This window comes from Leptonotus elevatus, chromosome 10 (assembly GCF_054856555.1).
Source record: "Leptonotus elevatus isolate MCC_2025b chromosome 10, RoL_Lele_1.0, whole genome shotgun sequence".
Taxonomy (NCBI): domain Eukaryota; kingdom Metazoa; phylum Chordata; class Actinopteri; order Syngnathiformes; family Syngnathidae; genus Leptonotus; species Leptonotus elevatus.
This window is the reverse complement of record NC_141248.1, coordinates 7,975,304-7,990,077: the sequence shown is the minus strand read 5'-3', so window position 1 is coordinate 7,990,077 and position 14,774 is coordinate 7,975,304. Positions and strand designations below refer to the sequence as shown.

Genomic DNA, 14,774 nt, shown 5'->3' with positions numbered 1-14,774 from the left:
TTTATGATTTTTCAAGATATTGGGGTGGCTGGGCCATGTATCGCATTAGAATAGAGCCACCCCTGCACTCTACTGAATTCACCATTATTCACCACACTGTTATGAAGGGAAATGCTGTTACTATTTGACTTGTAAGTAGTTAAATTGCAAATTTGCATATCTAGAAAAGCTCTTCTGCAATATATAAAACACATTTATTAATAGTAGTGGTTGTCCACATCAACCACACACACCGCCCACCCATAGGATGTGAGTGTTGCATCCTTTCTTCCCCAACCACACTTCTCATGCTGCTCACATCCTCCTTTTTTGTTTTTTTTCCCACTGGCATTAGTCCATGTCCATGTCAAATGTCAATAACTTTTTGGTATATGCCATAATGGCCCCCGGGCCATAGTTTGGACACCACTGCTGTAGATTGTCAAAGGTGTCATTTAAAATCATATGCAATCAGTAAACTTATTTAACAAAAAATCTTGTACTACAACAATATTACTCCATACGTAATACGTAAGTATTGAGCAACTTTATATTCAATAGGATATTTGTGTTAGAAATGTGTGTATTGTTTTTAAGGATGATTGCTGTCTAAATCCACAACAGTCTTAGTTTGCGTTTTACTCCACCACAGATGGAAAAGTATAAATACTAGGAGACTGTGTTTATCCTCCCAACCCCCATCCTCCGTTAAGCTTCCTCATAATGCAAACCAACATGTTGAGTTTTGTGTGGGAGACTCCACCTGTGGTTTGTTTATAGTCGAGTAGGAAGATGAGTAGGCGGATAGGATGTGCTTGTGGCCAAACCATGGCAAAACGTTTTTCTCACTTTTTTTTTTTCTCCACAGAATGATGATGGCGGTCATTGCTGTCTCGTCAACAAGTGGAGCACCTTCCTGAAGGCCCGGCTCATCTGCTCGGTGCCAGGGGCAGATGGAATGGAGACACACTTTGATGAACTCCGTGAGTACAAAAATGCACTGTTTGCATCATCAATTAACTAATTTACTCCCAGAAAAGTGTAAAGACGTTCTATTTTAAATGTTTTTTTGGTTTGTTTTGTTATGCTAGCGCATGACAGTAGGCTTTGATGCAGCCTCTCAACTGCAAAGAACGGTTGCAGGAATGTTAGTTATTACACAAACGGTCAGCAGGTGGCAGCAGAGCAAAAGAGATCAACCAGGGCCATGTTGAAAAAAGCTAATTTACAAACAATTCTAAATAGATTTGTGAATAATGATGAAACTATATTCTAATGCTAATTGCTGTAAAACGAAAATAGATAGAAATATACTTTTTTTATGATGAAATAAGAGACTCTAATCTTTCTTTTGGTTAGTTCCATGTTTATAGCAATAGAACACACTATTCTATGGGCCTTTCAAAATCAGTCAAAATCCAGTAAAACAGCCAGGAGTGAAGGGGATTGCTTCAGTGAAAATGGCAGGGAGTGAATGAGTTAACATTGCTATCAACACTTTAATACTTTACTAAATGAAGACGTATTTCCCTCCATCTCCATTTCAAATCATTTTAGATCAAATTTCAAGTCAGGACCAGAATTTTAACATATCACCTCAAATGTAATACAAATACACTTTCTAAAAGTGAAATCCGCGAGGAACTTTTGTGACTAACTATACTTTAAATCTAGCATTTCATGCAGTTAATCATTTTGACAGCAAGTATCAAATTGCTCAGAATAAAAGACAAAATGACCAGATTTATTCAAAGCATATTTATTTCCAAGTATCTGTCAAGTACGATCACATCTGATATGCTAAAAGGAAACCTATAGGTTCTGTTTCTACACCAGCACCTGCCAAGTGTCCTACATTCATACACACTAACGCACATGTGCTGGATCTTTGGCCCACATTGTTGCTTTCTTCTTCCTTTCCATTTTACGACCCAGCAAGGGTACTGTAATAAGACACAGAACCGTCCCAACCTCCCCCCGCCATATCATTTCCTTTCAAGATGTCTTGCGCAAGTCGCTCTTGCTTTTTTTTTTCTTTTTAAAGTTTGTGTGGAGAAGGGGAATGATGGTCTGCAGATCAGATCACCAAAGAGGAATGTGTGTGACTGTGAGAATAGGCTCTCTGGGGAAGGGGGCTGTGTGTCTCTCACTCGAAGCACGCAGTGACTGAGGACTGATGCACGAGATCACTAATGCTCTTGAACTAATGTCAAGAATGAAAAGTGCCATGCTCAAGGTGTCTGATTAGAGTTTAGGTCACTTTATCATGATGCCCCACTTCTTGCTTTCATCTTGACCCAGCTGCAGTCCCAAAAAGCATAGCATTGCTTTTTTATAGGTGACAATTATTTCAAGCCCTTTGAACAACTGTAAAGGTGACTCTGACTTGAGAAATGTGTGACACGTCTGTTAGCGCACAAAATAATGACTCATCTGTCTTTTTACAAATGGCGCTCTGATTTTGGTGACATACTGTTTGAAACTGCTTCTTCCCCTTGCAAATCATTATATAAGGATCTGGATAAAGGTTTGTGCAATGATTGTGGTAATCATCCATGTAATAGACTCCTGTGCAGTATCTGTCAAACTTCATTAGATCAAGGGCAGCAGTTTGAAGTGCACTCTCTGGACTTGAACTTTTAACGGGGATGTCAGCCCAAGAATTTTCTTTACAATAATATGTTTTATGCAGCCCCAAGTCTAAACACGGTATGCTGATTAATATTGTGTTTGTGGAATATGAGTTAAGCCGCAAAATCCACCCGTTCTTATCCACCTAAGAGGCTTGCCATTTTGCTACTTGCTGTCGACTGAAAATGACATCACAGTTGCTCAGGATTCAGGCAATGACCAATCACGGCTCAGCTTCACAGAACAACGTGATTGGTTGCTACGTCTGTCAAAGGCAGTCTATTACAATAGCGACACTAACTTTGCTATTTGTAAACCATTTTTCATGCTAACCAGGTCTGAACTATTTACAGTGTTTGACTTTGTCACAGTTGTTTTTTTTTTTTGTAAAATGCTTTATAAAGAAAGTTGAGTTGACTTGAGTGTAGGGCTATAAGGGCTTTTTCCCCAGGAATGATCTCACATTTCATTCACGTCCCGAGAGGAATGCAACACTGTACAGACACCCCAATGAGGATGAAAACAGGACATTTGCAGTTCAGATTTGAGGGCAGTGTTCAAACACCCTCCATACATCATTCTGTTTGCTTAGCGCTCTCACACTTAAATTTCCCATGCCGCTCTACAGTATGTGTGACCAGGATTATAAAAGTTTGGGATCTTTCATTATAGTTAGTTTGTATTGCATTTTGACTATTATTATTATTATTCAGTAAGTTTTAATGTGTGTTTTTAGTGTGGCTTTGTTAGTTGTTGTTTTTTTGGTAGAATTTATATTTTCGAAAATGCTTCATTTTAATTAGCTTTTTGTTAGTTTTAGTATTAGTTTATTTATTTTAACATGGACTATGTAGTAATGTAGGATAAGATAATTAAAAAATCAACAAGTATTGTGTAAGTAAAACAAACCATTCTCATATGTGACTGATCGACCTTCTTTTGTACTACCTGTACAGAAATACCTAAATAAATACATTTAAAATAAACTCTGAAAGCGTGTCAAAGATGAAAACGAAGAACATTTTTGCAATGCATAATTATAGTTAGAGTTAGTTTTATAAACTTAAAACATAGTTTCAGTTATTGTTTTTTTAAGCACTAATTTTTATTTCATTTTGTTCACAAAATATATTTTTTTCAACTTTATTTTTAATTATGTGCTAGTTTTCATGAACTATACACTAATAGTCTTGTGCAGGACAAGTGCTTTTCTCCTTTTCTGGCATGTTGTTGGATCTCTTAAAAGTCATGTGTTTAGTACATTTCAATCACATGCTTGTCACCTGTGTCTATATTGGGGTGCCATTTTCCAGCACAACAAAGATTGCACAGTGCAGACTCGGTTTTGTAAATGTAACCTGTTTCTATTTGATGCCATTCCAAAAAGCAACGAGAGTCATACTCTGTAGCTTTCCTTAAAAAAAGAAAAAAAAACTTATTTACTTCCTTTAAATGGCGTTCATCTAAATTTGGTATTTGGGAAATATCAAAGCTCTGTATGAAAAGTAGGTTTGAGATTCCTTTACATTCTTTCTTTCTTTTAAAAATATTTTGTTAATGACATTTTGACGCGCAACATCCTCCCACATCCCAAAAAGATGTATGTTAGGTTCATTGAACACTCTACCGTTATCTAGTGTGAATAACAGTTGTTGTTCTTTGGGGGGGGGGGGGGGGGGGGGTTTGTGCCCTGCAATTGACCAGTCCAGGGTGTACATAAGCCGCCTTTTGCCCAAAATCAGCTGGGACTTGCTCCAGTTTACCTGCAACTCTGAGGACTAACGCTAAAGAAAATGGATGGATGGATTGATTTCTACATAAGCCTACATTATTTGTTTAAACTCCTGTTTAAGTGTCACACGACCCACCTGACCTTTTATGGCTATTTTGGCTTCTTGTGGGATTTTGGAGATTTTCAAAGTGTGAAGGCACAATCCCACTTTTGTCTAAAGCTAACAATCGGTAGCATGTTTCTTCCACAAAGATGAAAGTTCAGCATCTTTTGCGGATGACGTCCTTTTCTGGGAGGGTGGCTCTCAACAAAGGTTAACAGAAACCTGTGTAAATATTTTAAATGAGTATGCTGTTGCACTCGTTTTTTCTCTTTACAATGAAGTAATGTGACCCCTTTCTTTTGTTTTTCAGGTGATGTTTACATACAGCCAACACAGGACACCAAAAATCCTGTTATATACGGAGTCTTTTCTGTCTCTGGGTTCGTTTCCTATGTACACAGTACAAATGAATCGAATCATAATTCATGCTGTTCAGCTTTGCTGAAAATATTTTCTTTCCCTTCCTTGTCACAGTTCTGTCTTCAAAGGCTCGGCCGTTTGTGTCTACTCCATGGCTGACATCCGCATGGTCTTCAATGGACCCTTTGCCCACAAAGAAGGTCCCAATTATCAGTGGGTGGCCTACACTGGGAAGATCCCCTACCCCCGCCCAGGCACAGTAAGGCTCACCTATAGAAGGTCTAACCCTGCATGGACCCCACACATGAATCCCACAGCAAGCTGGCATAACATTGATTTTTCTTTACCCTAAACCACAAATAGAAAGTGTTACCAAAACGCAGCATCAGCACAACTAAACTTAGTATTTCTTTAAGACAGGTCTTTATGTGTGTTTTTCTTTACCTGAACATGCTGAATGTTGTTGATTCTGGTCTTTCTGCAGTGCCCTGGAGGTACATTCACCCCCAACATGAAGTCTACCAAAGACTATCCGGATGAAGTGATAAACTTCATGAGGAATCACCCTGCCATGTACAATTCAGTCTACCCAGTACACAAGCGCCCCCTAGTGGTTCGGACTAACGTGGATTATGAGTTCACCACCGTTGCAGTGGACCAGGTGACTGCTGCGGATGGCAACTATGAAGTGCTTTTCTTGGGAACTGGTGAGTTGGGACCTGTTTTTCTTTTTACCTTGACACAAATACGTGGTAGCATCACTTTTATGTTCACAAAACACTTAAGTGGCTTTAGTAAGAACAAAATTGAAATTAAAAATTAGTGTAAATGGAGGGGTATTCGCTTTAATCATTTACCACAAAAATAAATGCATTTTTGCTTTTTCTGCTGTTGAGAAACCTGCTAGTTTGACCTATTAAAGTTGTTTGGAACTCATTGTGTTCACAAAAACAACTGGAGTTTTACCTGGAGGGCAACGTCAGATTAACACCAGGGAGGTGAGGACCTCCTTAATGACAACAGACACTGCATAGTAAGCAGCCCCCACATTGTGCATTCCGCCACTTCCCAACTGGCGTCTTTGTTCATCTGTGCATTATGGAGAGGAAACGAATGGCTTTATATGTGATGGCGGGCCTGCTGCAGGAATGTGTTGGCTTTCAGCTGCTGTCAAACACAACCATTCAGCCCACCATTGAAGACTCCCTGCACACAAGTCATAACAATAAATTATGTATCCTGCTCACAGGAACGCCAACGGAAATCAAGGAGGCTCTATGTCTTATGAAGTAGGAGGAGGACACCAAAAGTTTGTTTTAGAGCAATTGTGGCTAAAGTTTTTATATCAAGGGTCACACAGAGAAATTCAAGAATGCGGTGGCCATTTTGTCACTCTTCACATTAAATGTGCTAAAACCAATCAATCAGTCAGTGCAAGGAAGGTAAAGCTTTTCGAAGCATTCATATATTTTTTGGTATGAAGTATACAATAATATAATTCTCACTTGTAATGGCTATTTATTTTATTTTATAGGGTAAGTCAACCCCCCAAAAATTATTTGATTTGATGTGAATTTTTATTTCGAACATGCATTAGAAAAATAATTAAAAAAAAGAAAAAAAAGAATGAAAATAAAAATTGTGAAGCCAAAAACTAAACAGCAAAGAATGAGAAGAAGAAAAAAAATTAAGCAAACAAGAAACATAACTTAACATCCTATGAAACAACAAGAGATAGAAAGTTAGACATGCATGTTCGAAAAGGAGTAGGAAGAAGTATAAACTTTTATGTTCCTACCCTTTTATCTCCCATTTCGACAGCAAAATGTCAAAATATTTTTTCAACTAAATTTAACATACAACACAGTATACTATTAAGCTATATAGTAAAATATTAGACTTAATGAGGATTAATACACTTGGTATTCATAATAAATAATATACCATGTATACTTGACTTTTACGTATATTATAATGATAATGATAACAATAATAACAACAGCAATAATACAAATTATTCTTATTACCACCATTATAGTTCAACCAGTGTTTCCCACAATATTGCCATTATTTCTACAACTGTTTATTCTCAAAAACACGTATTTTATTTTCCTTACAATAATAAGTTATATGCAGCCCCACTAGTCTAAAACCAGCATTCTGATTAAAATAAAAAATTTTGAATATGAATAAAGCATGTAAATCCACCCGTTTTTATCCATCATGGGGGCGGCCATTGGCCGCTGGCCTTCAACAGAAAATGATATCACAGTTGATCGATGCTCAGGTAACGGCCAATCATGGCTCACCTGTTTTCTGAAGCTGAGCCATGACCTAAGCCCTGAGCAACTGTGATGACATTTTCAGTCGACAGCAAGTGGCAGAATCGCTGCCCGCCCCCCTGTGTTTAGACTTGTGGGGGCCCACACAACATATTACCGTTAAGAACCTTAACCTTACTTAATCTTGGATCGACCACTGCACTGTCTGGAACTAGTAGTACCGCAATGCCCACCATGTGTCTGCCTTATTAGTGTAGCGCCAACCAGTGTCAAACATCACTTCAATGTAGATAAGCATTGCAAGCACAGGCTTAATGTTACTGTTAAAAGTTTCTGTATTTCTCGAGTATGGGGCAGACATTGGACACCCCTGTTTTAATAGAAGCAGTGAACCATGCGATTTGGGGCAAAGCTGGACCACACTGCCATGGAGCTCTCCTCAGAATTTAAGTGAGGGGCCATCTATTTCTGCCAGTAATATTGGTTATTGATTATTTCTCTTTGGGGGATTATAATTAGTATAACAAATTAAACACTTAAAAATTCGTAATAGAGTAGCGCACTTTAGTTGATTTGCACCACATTCCAAATGACCCAATCAAACTGCTGTTGACATGCGTGTTTGTGTTTGTTTGCTCCACAGACAAGGGAACAGTTCAGAAAGTTATCGTTCTTCCCAAAGACGACCTGCAAACTGAGGAGTTGGTACTGGAGGAGGTTGAGGTCTTCAAGGTCAGCATTTGTTTTGTTTTTCCTCTTACTGTTTCACATTTTCACATAAATGTTCAATAATTATTCCTTGGCTTGCCCTCATAGTTCCTTTGGTTGACAATTTCCATAGTAGATAGAAAAACAACTTAATTGATACATTTTCTTTTTTCTTTTTAAGGTACCAACACCAATTACAACAATGAAGGTTTCCTCTAAAAGGGTAAGCATGTTGTCTGTGCAACGGATGTGTTTAGGTGTAGAGTAATTGAATTTTTTTATTTAATTAATTTAAATGATGAAAAGATATATTTACTGTGTTTCATCTTTGTGTTTGTTTTAATACAACAAGACATGTAACACGTGCATCTGGGGGAAAACACAATATTCAGTGTTGAAAGGCGCTCAAATTTAATATAAAATTATTTTAAATGTGTGAAATTATTGATATTCCAAAGAGGTATCTGTCTGACTTTTTCTTAGTAAAGAGATCATTTAGATGTGTCTAAAGTTTACATTAACTCAGTCACTGCCATTGACGGCTATAGACGTCAAAAATTCATTTGAACTATTTCTATTAGTTTCACATTTTTTCCCACTTTTGTTAAAGATATAACATTTGTGATTAATCTTGAGTTTAAATAATTAAGTAATCAAACAAAAAAATTAAATATTAATAAAAAATTAGAGGCATCAGACGATAATTTTTTTTAATTGTAATTAATTGCATGACTTCAATAGTCAAATTTTATATCTGTTCTAAACGTACAATACATTTTTTTCTAGGTTTTCATACTAAAAACAAAAGTGGAAAAAAGTGGGGGGGAAATGTGAAACTAATAGAAATAGTTCAAATGAATTTTTTACGTCTATAGCCGTCAATGGCAGTGAATGAGTTAAAAAGGTATTGGTCTTGCTTGAATTAGTTCATCATCTGCTATTGTAACACACGGAATATATTTGATCAAACTGCGTGTGGGAGAATCACAAGAATCTTGTAAGAACATTTTCTTTCCACCTCGCTCTCGTTCTCCCAACAGCAACAGCTGTATGTGTCATCTGCGGTCGGGCTGACCCAGCTAGCGCTCCACCGCTGCGATGTTTACGGGGAAGCGTGTGCTGACTGCTGCTTGGCCAGAGACCCCTACTGCGCCTGGGACGGCAAGTCGTGCTCCCGTTACTCCGCTTCCCAGAAAAGGTGAGCACCAGCACTGCCCTTAGCACGCAAACGTAAAGTGTCAATATCGACTGAAGATGACATCACAGTTGCTCGGGGCTCAGGTAACAAGCAGTCACAGCTCACCTGTTTTCTAGGTGAGCTGTGATTGGTTGTTACCTGAGCCCTGAGCAGTTGACAGCAAGTGGAAAAATGGCTGCCCCTGAGATGGATAAAAATGGCTGGATTTTGCTGCATAACTCATATTCCACCAGTGTAATATTAATCAGAATGTCATGTTTAGACTAGTGAGACCACATATAACATATTATTGTCAAGAAATGTTTAAGGTTGACTTTCCCTTTAAGCCATTGCTTCCCAACCTTTTTTTTCCGCCGGGGACCATTATTGCTAGTATGAATTTTACTATAACAATACTCACCGGCATGTATTCTTTATCCTCTGCGAAGAACAATTCTTACTGCTGCACTAAGAAGCCGAGAGAGTTGTTGAAACTCCAGTGCAATATATCTGTATATATATGTTTCTGTTTTAATTATTTTTAACATTATTTAATTATCATCACTGTACGTTTTGTTGTTGTTTTTTATGGGAGGCTGGAACTGATTAATGTTATTTCCATGGGGGGGAAAGGGATTGCGGATGTGATTGTTTCGAGTTACGGGCATGGTCACAAAATGAATTGTACTTTTTAGGATTCTGACCTGCCTCCTTTTAAGCCTATTATGATATGACTGTATTTTAATGTTTGTCATTATGATGGTACTTGATGGTAGTATTTTCTGAATTGGTACAGTATTTGTTTTAAAAAGACAGAGAACAGCTGTCTTAGAAAATAACAATTGCAATAAATTGGCAATTTTCAGCTCATGAGGTAAAAAGTACATTTGTGGTGGTATGTGACACGATGACACTGGTTTGTGGTTTTATGCCTTTTGGAATTTGGCATGTCTGTTGTTTGTTGAATGCTCTGAATGGCTTCCAGTTGCTTTATGCCGTTTTTTTCTCTCTCTCTTAATTGCGCAACACTGGTCGGACCCCTTTAGACGTAGCCGGAGACAGGACGTCAAGTACGGGAACCCAATTCGCCAGTGTCGCGGCTTCAACTCCAACGGTGAGGTGCTTGTTCTTCACGCCATCCCCAAGTTCATGTTTCAGCTTTTGGTGACGCTATTTGTTTACTAACCAGCTCAAGAGTGTGGCAGCAACTGTATGTCTCTGGCACTTAAAACTGTTCATGGGTACTCATTGTAATGGGCCCTAATGGTTGCATTGTGTCAGGTTTATGCTAATCTGTGGAAGCCAAGTGCTTTGATTTGCCACTCCTAAGATTTTGGGTGAAGGGAGCTCATGGTAATGAGTGTTTTGTTGCCATGGTAACCCTTCTCTCCTTTTGCCCTGCAGCTAACAAGAATACTCTAGAGATGGTACAGTATGGGGTGGAGGGAAGCAGTACCTTCCTGGAGTGTCAGGCCCGCTCCCCGCATGCCATCATCAAATGGCATCTGCAGCGAGATAACAGCGACCGCAGGAAGGAGGTGAGATGCAAGAAAATGTGTTTTCTCAAACATGCCGATGTTAGCGAGCGCATGGCATTTTTCCATTTGTCTATTGGAAAGCTCTCAATTTAGTGATAAATAATTCCATTTGAAGAATATCATAATACAATACAGGTCTAAAGCTGCCTGATTGATGATTTCCTTTTCACTTCACTCCTCGTCTATATTTTTTCTCTGAGGCACTCCATCTCTTTTTAGGTATGCAAAATACTTGAAAGGTCATAATATACATACTGTGAACCCTTGGACTCCAAATAGCCACTTTTCTCTGAGGTTATTCAACCTTCAATATGCTCATATTTGATTCCCACGGGAAATCATAAAAATGAATCTGTTTTAGGAGGCAACATTTTGAATGCAACAGGACTGTGGATTATGTAACGTTCCTATGATTATTATACTGGACAAAGTGGCAGTTTAAAAAAAAAAAAAAAGTGGAATGCCCAAGTTGAGCATCTGTGGTTTATGGTTAATGGTGATTGATGAACAGGGAGAGTTGCCTTTTCATCAAATCTGGCTTTCTTCGCCTTGAATTCAGAATGTGTGTTCTTGTATTCCTCATCTCCATGTAGCTTAAGGAAGTGTTCCTTTAGTTTTGCTTGATGGCTAGTTGTGCCGGACTAGAGTTGCTCAACTTGGCATTGCAAATCATGCAGTTAGGACGCTGACTCCCGTCACACAACTCAATTCGATAGAGCACTTTAAAACAACTACCGTCATTTTCTTAAGATGAAATTAAGGGCAGCAGGTACAAATGAAAACAGCAGAGGCCCCAGAATTGAACCTTACGGAACACCAGATGATCTTTTTTTTTCTTGACATGGTTAGCATGAATGAATTACAATAATAGAGAAATCACCCGACGTACCATCACAACAGCAATAACACAAGTTGACTACTGAGCGCACCAAATTCCCTGCAGCACAGATAGGCCAAGCAATGTAGCGTGATGGCCAAGCGGGTCATATCATCACGAATCATGAGTCGTGTCGTGTGTGTGTGTGTCTTGACCTCCACCGAACCCATGAGACTGACTCACCGAACCCAGGTTAAAGAACCCACTAAACTAGAAGATGAAATAGAAAAAGCTTGTCTAATTGTTGGGTTTGCAGTTGCAACCTCTTCGTCAACGTTATTCAGTAAATGACTTGGGAGACACATTATTTAATTCAATTCAACTCAAAAAAAAAATGTCATTCTTTAAAAGAAGAAGAAACTAAAGGGGACAGAAAGAAGAAAAACATATAATATCAACAGAGCCAATAGCAGCGTCTCTGTTTTAGTACGGCAACAGGGTCGCGTCTTAATTGGCTTTCGCTCCGTTTCATTCGTCCCTGTTGACCACATAATGTTCATAAGGATTTGCCATCAGAAATATTACACAGGTTTAACAGGCCAGTTTATTTCAACTTCTGCTTTTGAAGTTACAGTTTTTTCTCTCTACTTGTGTATAATACGGTTCCTCAATTTGCTGGTATCCTTTATTATCAGAGTGAATAATATGAATAAATAAAAATTCAAACAAACAAAAAAAGTGTAAATGTGTTTAAATCCAGGTTAAAAATGTTATTTTCCGAAATATACGAGTACCCATACCAGGGTATCGACAATCGGCCTTATTTCATGGTATCAGTAGCAGTAGCCCTATGGAAATAGAAATTAGAAGAATCTAAATTTCCCTTTATTCTCATGCGATTTTAAGGAAAAATTATATATTGTGGACATACTGTATAGGTCTTTCTTTTCAATTTTTATGTGTATATTTTATATTAAGTACTAGTGGTATCTGTGAATATTACCTTGTTTGTGCACTCTACACACTTTTAGTAATTTTAGTAAGATTTTTTTTCTTTGCATTGCTTTGCAATCTTTTCAACTCTGTAACTACTTCTAAATGTTGTACTATTAATTACAGAATGTGAAGTGTGACGTTGTGTATGAAATTTGCTATAAATCGGTAATTCTATTTTTTGTTTTGCAACCCCTGGGCACTAGTAAAAATCGAAATAATGGGGAAAAAAAGTTTGTCCTCAAGCCCCCTGTATCATAACCCATCTCAATTTGGGACCCCTTTTTTGGGGGGGGGCAAAAAAAAGAAAATTGTATTATTCATGTGATTTTCACAGTATTTTGTTTCTCCGTGTAGATGCGTTCTGATGGCCGGATCTTAAAAACAGAGCAAGGTCTGCTCCTGCGATCTCTGCAACCCTCCGACTCCGGCATGTACCAGTGCACCGCCACAGAAAAGAACTTCAAGCACACCCTCGTCAAGCTGCAGTTGGTGGTTCTGTCAAGCCGCGCCGTCAATAACGCCCTGGTAGAAAGCGGAGGAGGCCTGCTGCCATCTTCTCTCCACTCCAGCACCCAGTGGACTCCCAGCGCAGGCCAATACAAGGACCTGCTGACCATTCTCAGCCAGCCGGAGATGAGCCTCATCAATCAGTATTGCCAGGACTACTGGCAGTTCGGAGACCCCATGCAAGGTGCCCTTAAGGTCAAAGACCTGAAAGAGTTCAAGGAGCAGAAGAAGCCTCGCAATCGCCGGCATCACGGAGAGGCAGCGGAGGAGGAAGAGCGGGAGGATGTAGAGACATGAGGAGGCCACCCTCGAACCCCCCTTTCCTGAAAACTGGGAGACACTCACACAAACCAGAAAAAAAAAAAACAACAACATCCATTGTTTGAAACTGTAACACATATGCTACGTCAGTATTTATTGTAGGTTGTATATAGTAGGCCTTTCATTCTGTGGATTTATTTGTACTTAAAAGAAAACGGGCTCTTTGTGTATAGGTAACTTTGGGGCAAATATTGTTGTCGTTAATTTTATTCTTGCTGTTACTGTCATTACCAAACTCATCTGTCGTACAACAATGGAGACAGTTTGTGCTATTGAGTGCGTAAGCTGTGTGGAGCCCAGCTATGAAGCTCTGCGTGTGACAGGGAAAATGTATTGCTGATAAGCGGTGACGGGGTCGCTCTTGTTTCTTGACTGTTTTGACGCCGTACCAGGACATCTGCAGGAACGCCTGGTGCACAACCCCGACATGGATGCATGTGGACTGACGCTTATGGGACCGTGGATATGAATATTCACACTGTTTTAATCAGAAGATACACGGAAAATGTTGTTGTTTTTTTTAATCTGCTGCGAGTCACTCCTACGTGATCGATACAGTAGATTAAAATAAATAACGTAATGGTGGGGCTTTACCAAATACAAACTTCATATATACTGAGACTGCGGTGCAATATAGAGTCAAGACTTTGTACAAAGGGCATTCTTTTAATTTTAAGGGCCGACAGGTGGGGCCAAGTGCAACAACAAGCACAATTGTGGGCATCTGTGAATACTGTAAAAAAAAGAAAGAAGAAAAAACAAGGTTAGGTTGGCAATAGGTTCATACACCTTTTTCTCTTCTGTCTTCAGACATCCATGTTTGGAAAGGAAATTTCCATTTACTGTACACACAAGTGAGCATTGTAACAATGTTGTGACACTAACCAAATATTGGGAAGCTGGCTTTCTTTGTGTGCATGAAAATGTATTTGTACTGCATTGCTGATAAGATGTATGTGGTCTGTTTTATTTTGTATGTTCTCCGCCCTAAAGGAATGAATAATAGGATGTGAGAATCATTGCTACTGCAGTACAGTTGATAGAACAGTAAATGTGCTGCAACTCCAAACATACTGTAATAAAAAAAAAAAATACTGGCGATTCAAGATTTTAAGACTTTACTTCCATATGTGGATGAATCCACGATCTGTAAATGACTGAGTTCCTATAAATAGTTATGTGACAGTCCTAAAGTGTTAAACAAATTTTTTTTTGAAAAATAAAACATATGCAGTATTTAATTTAGACAAATTAGGCCTTTAACACTTTTGTCACTTAAAGTTTGGCTCAAGAAAAGTAATCCAGCAAAAATGAGAAGAAAGAAGGTTGTTTTAGGTTAGGCAGATTTTAGAGGAAAAAAAAGAAACAAAATGAAATGAGGTGATGTTATTGTAATGACCTAAATGTGTAAATTACTTGTACCATCCCGTTCCATTGTTGTTGCTAACTAATAAATTAAAGCTCTATATTTTCTAAGAATGGAATGCTTCCCCAACTCATTGTGATGAACTTGATAATAGATGTTTTCTATGTTCTGCCCTCAACTCTCTGGAATAAAGTTGTATCTGTTCAAGTGTTAAGTATGCACCTTTGTGTAAAATACTCACCACATTTGCAGATAAG

General features: G+C 38.5%; 1 protein-coding gene across 2 annotated transcripts in view; it reads left to right on the top strand.

Moving 5' to 3' along the window:
* sema3fb (sema domain, immunoglobulin domain (Ig), short basic domain, secreted, (semaphorin) 3Fb) overlaps positions 1-14,731 on the top strand; it is a 52,796-nt gene extending 38,065 nt beyond the window's left edge. For both annotated transcript variants that reach the window (XM_086086603.1, XM_086086602.1), the window contains 10 exons: positions 848-962; positions 4,756-4,825; positions 4,920-5,064; positions 5,290-5,512; positions 7,731-7,819; positions 7,977-8,018; positions 8,836-8,995; positions 10,006-10,086; positions 10,377-10,510; positions 12,678-14,731. In XM_086086603.1, coding sequence (XP_085942729.1) covers positions 848-962; positions 4,756-4,825; positions 4,920-5,064; positions 5,290-5,512; positions 7,731-7,819; positions 7,977-8,018; positions 8,836-8,995; positions 10,006-10,086; positions 10,377-10,510; positions 12,678-13,127 — 1,509 coding nt within the window. In that variant the 3' untranslated portion in view covers positions 13,128-14,731. The remainder of the gene's footprint in view (positions 1-847; positions 963-4,755; positions 4,826-4,919; positions 5,065-5,289; positions 5,513-7,730; positions 7,820-7,976; positions 8,019-8,835; positions 8,996-10,005; positions 10,087-10,376; positions 10,511-12,677) is intronic.
* The last annotated feature ends 43 nt before the right edge of the window (positions 14,732-14,774 follow it).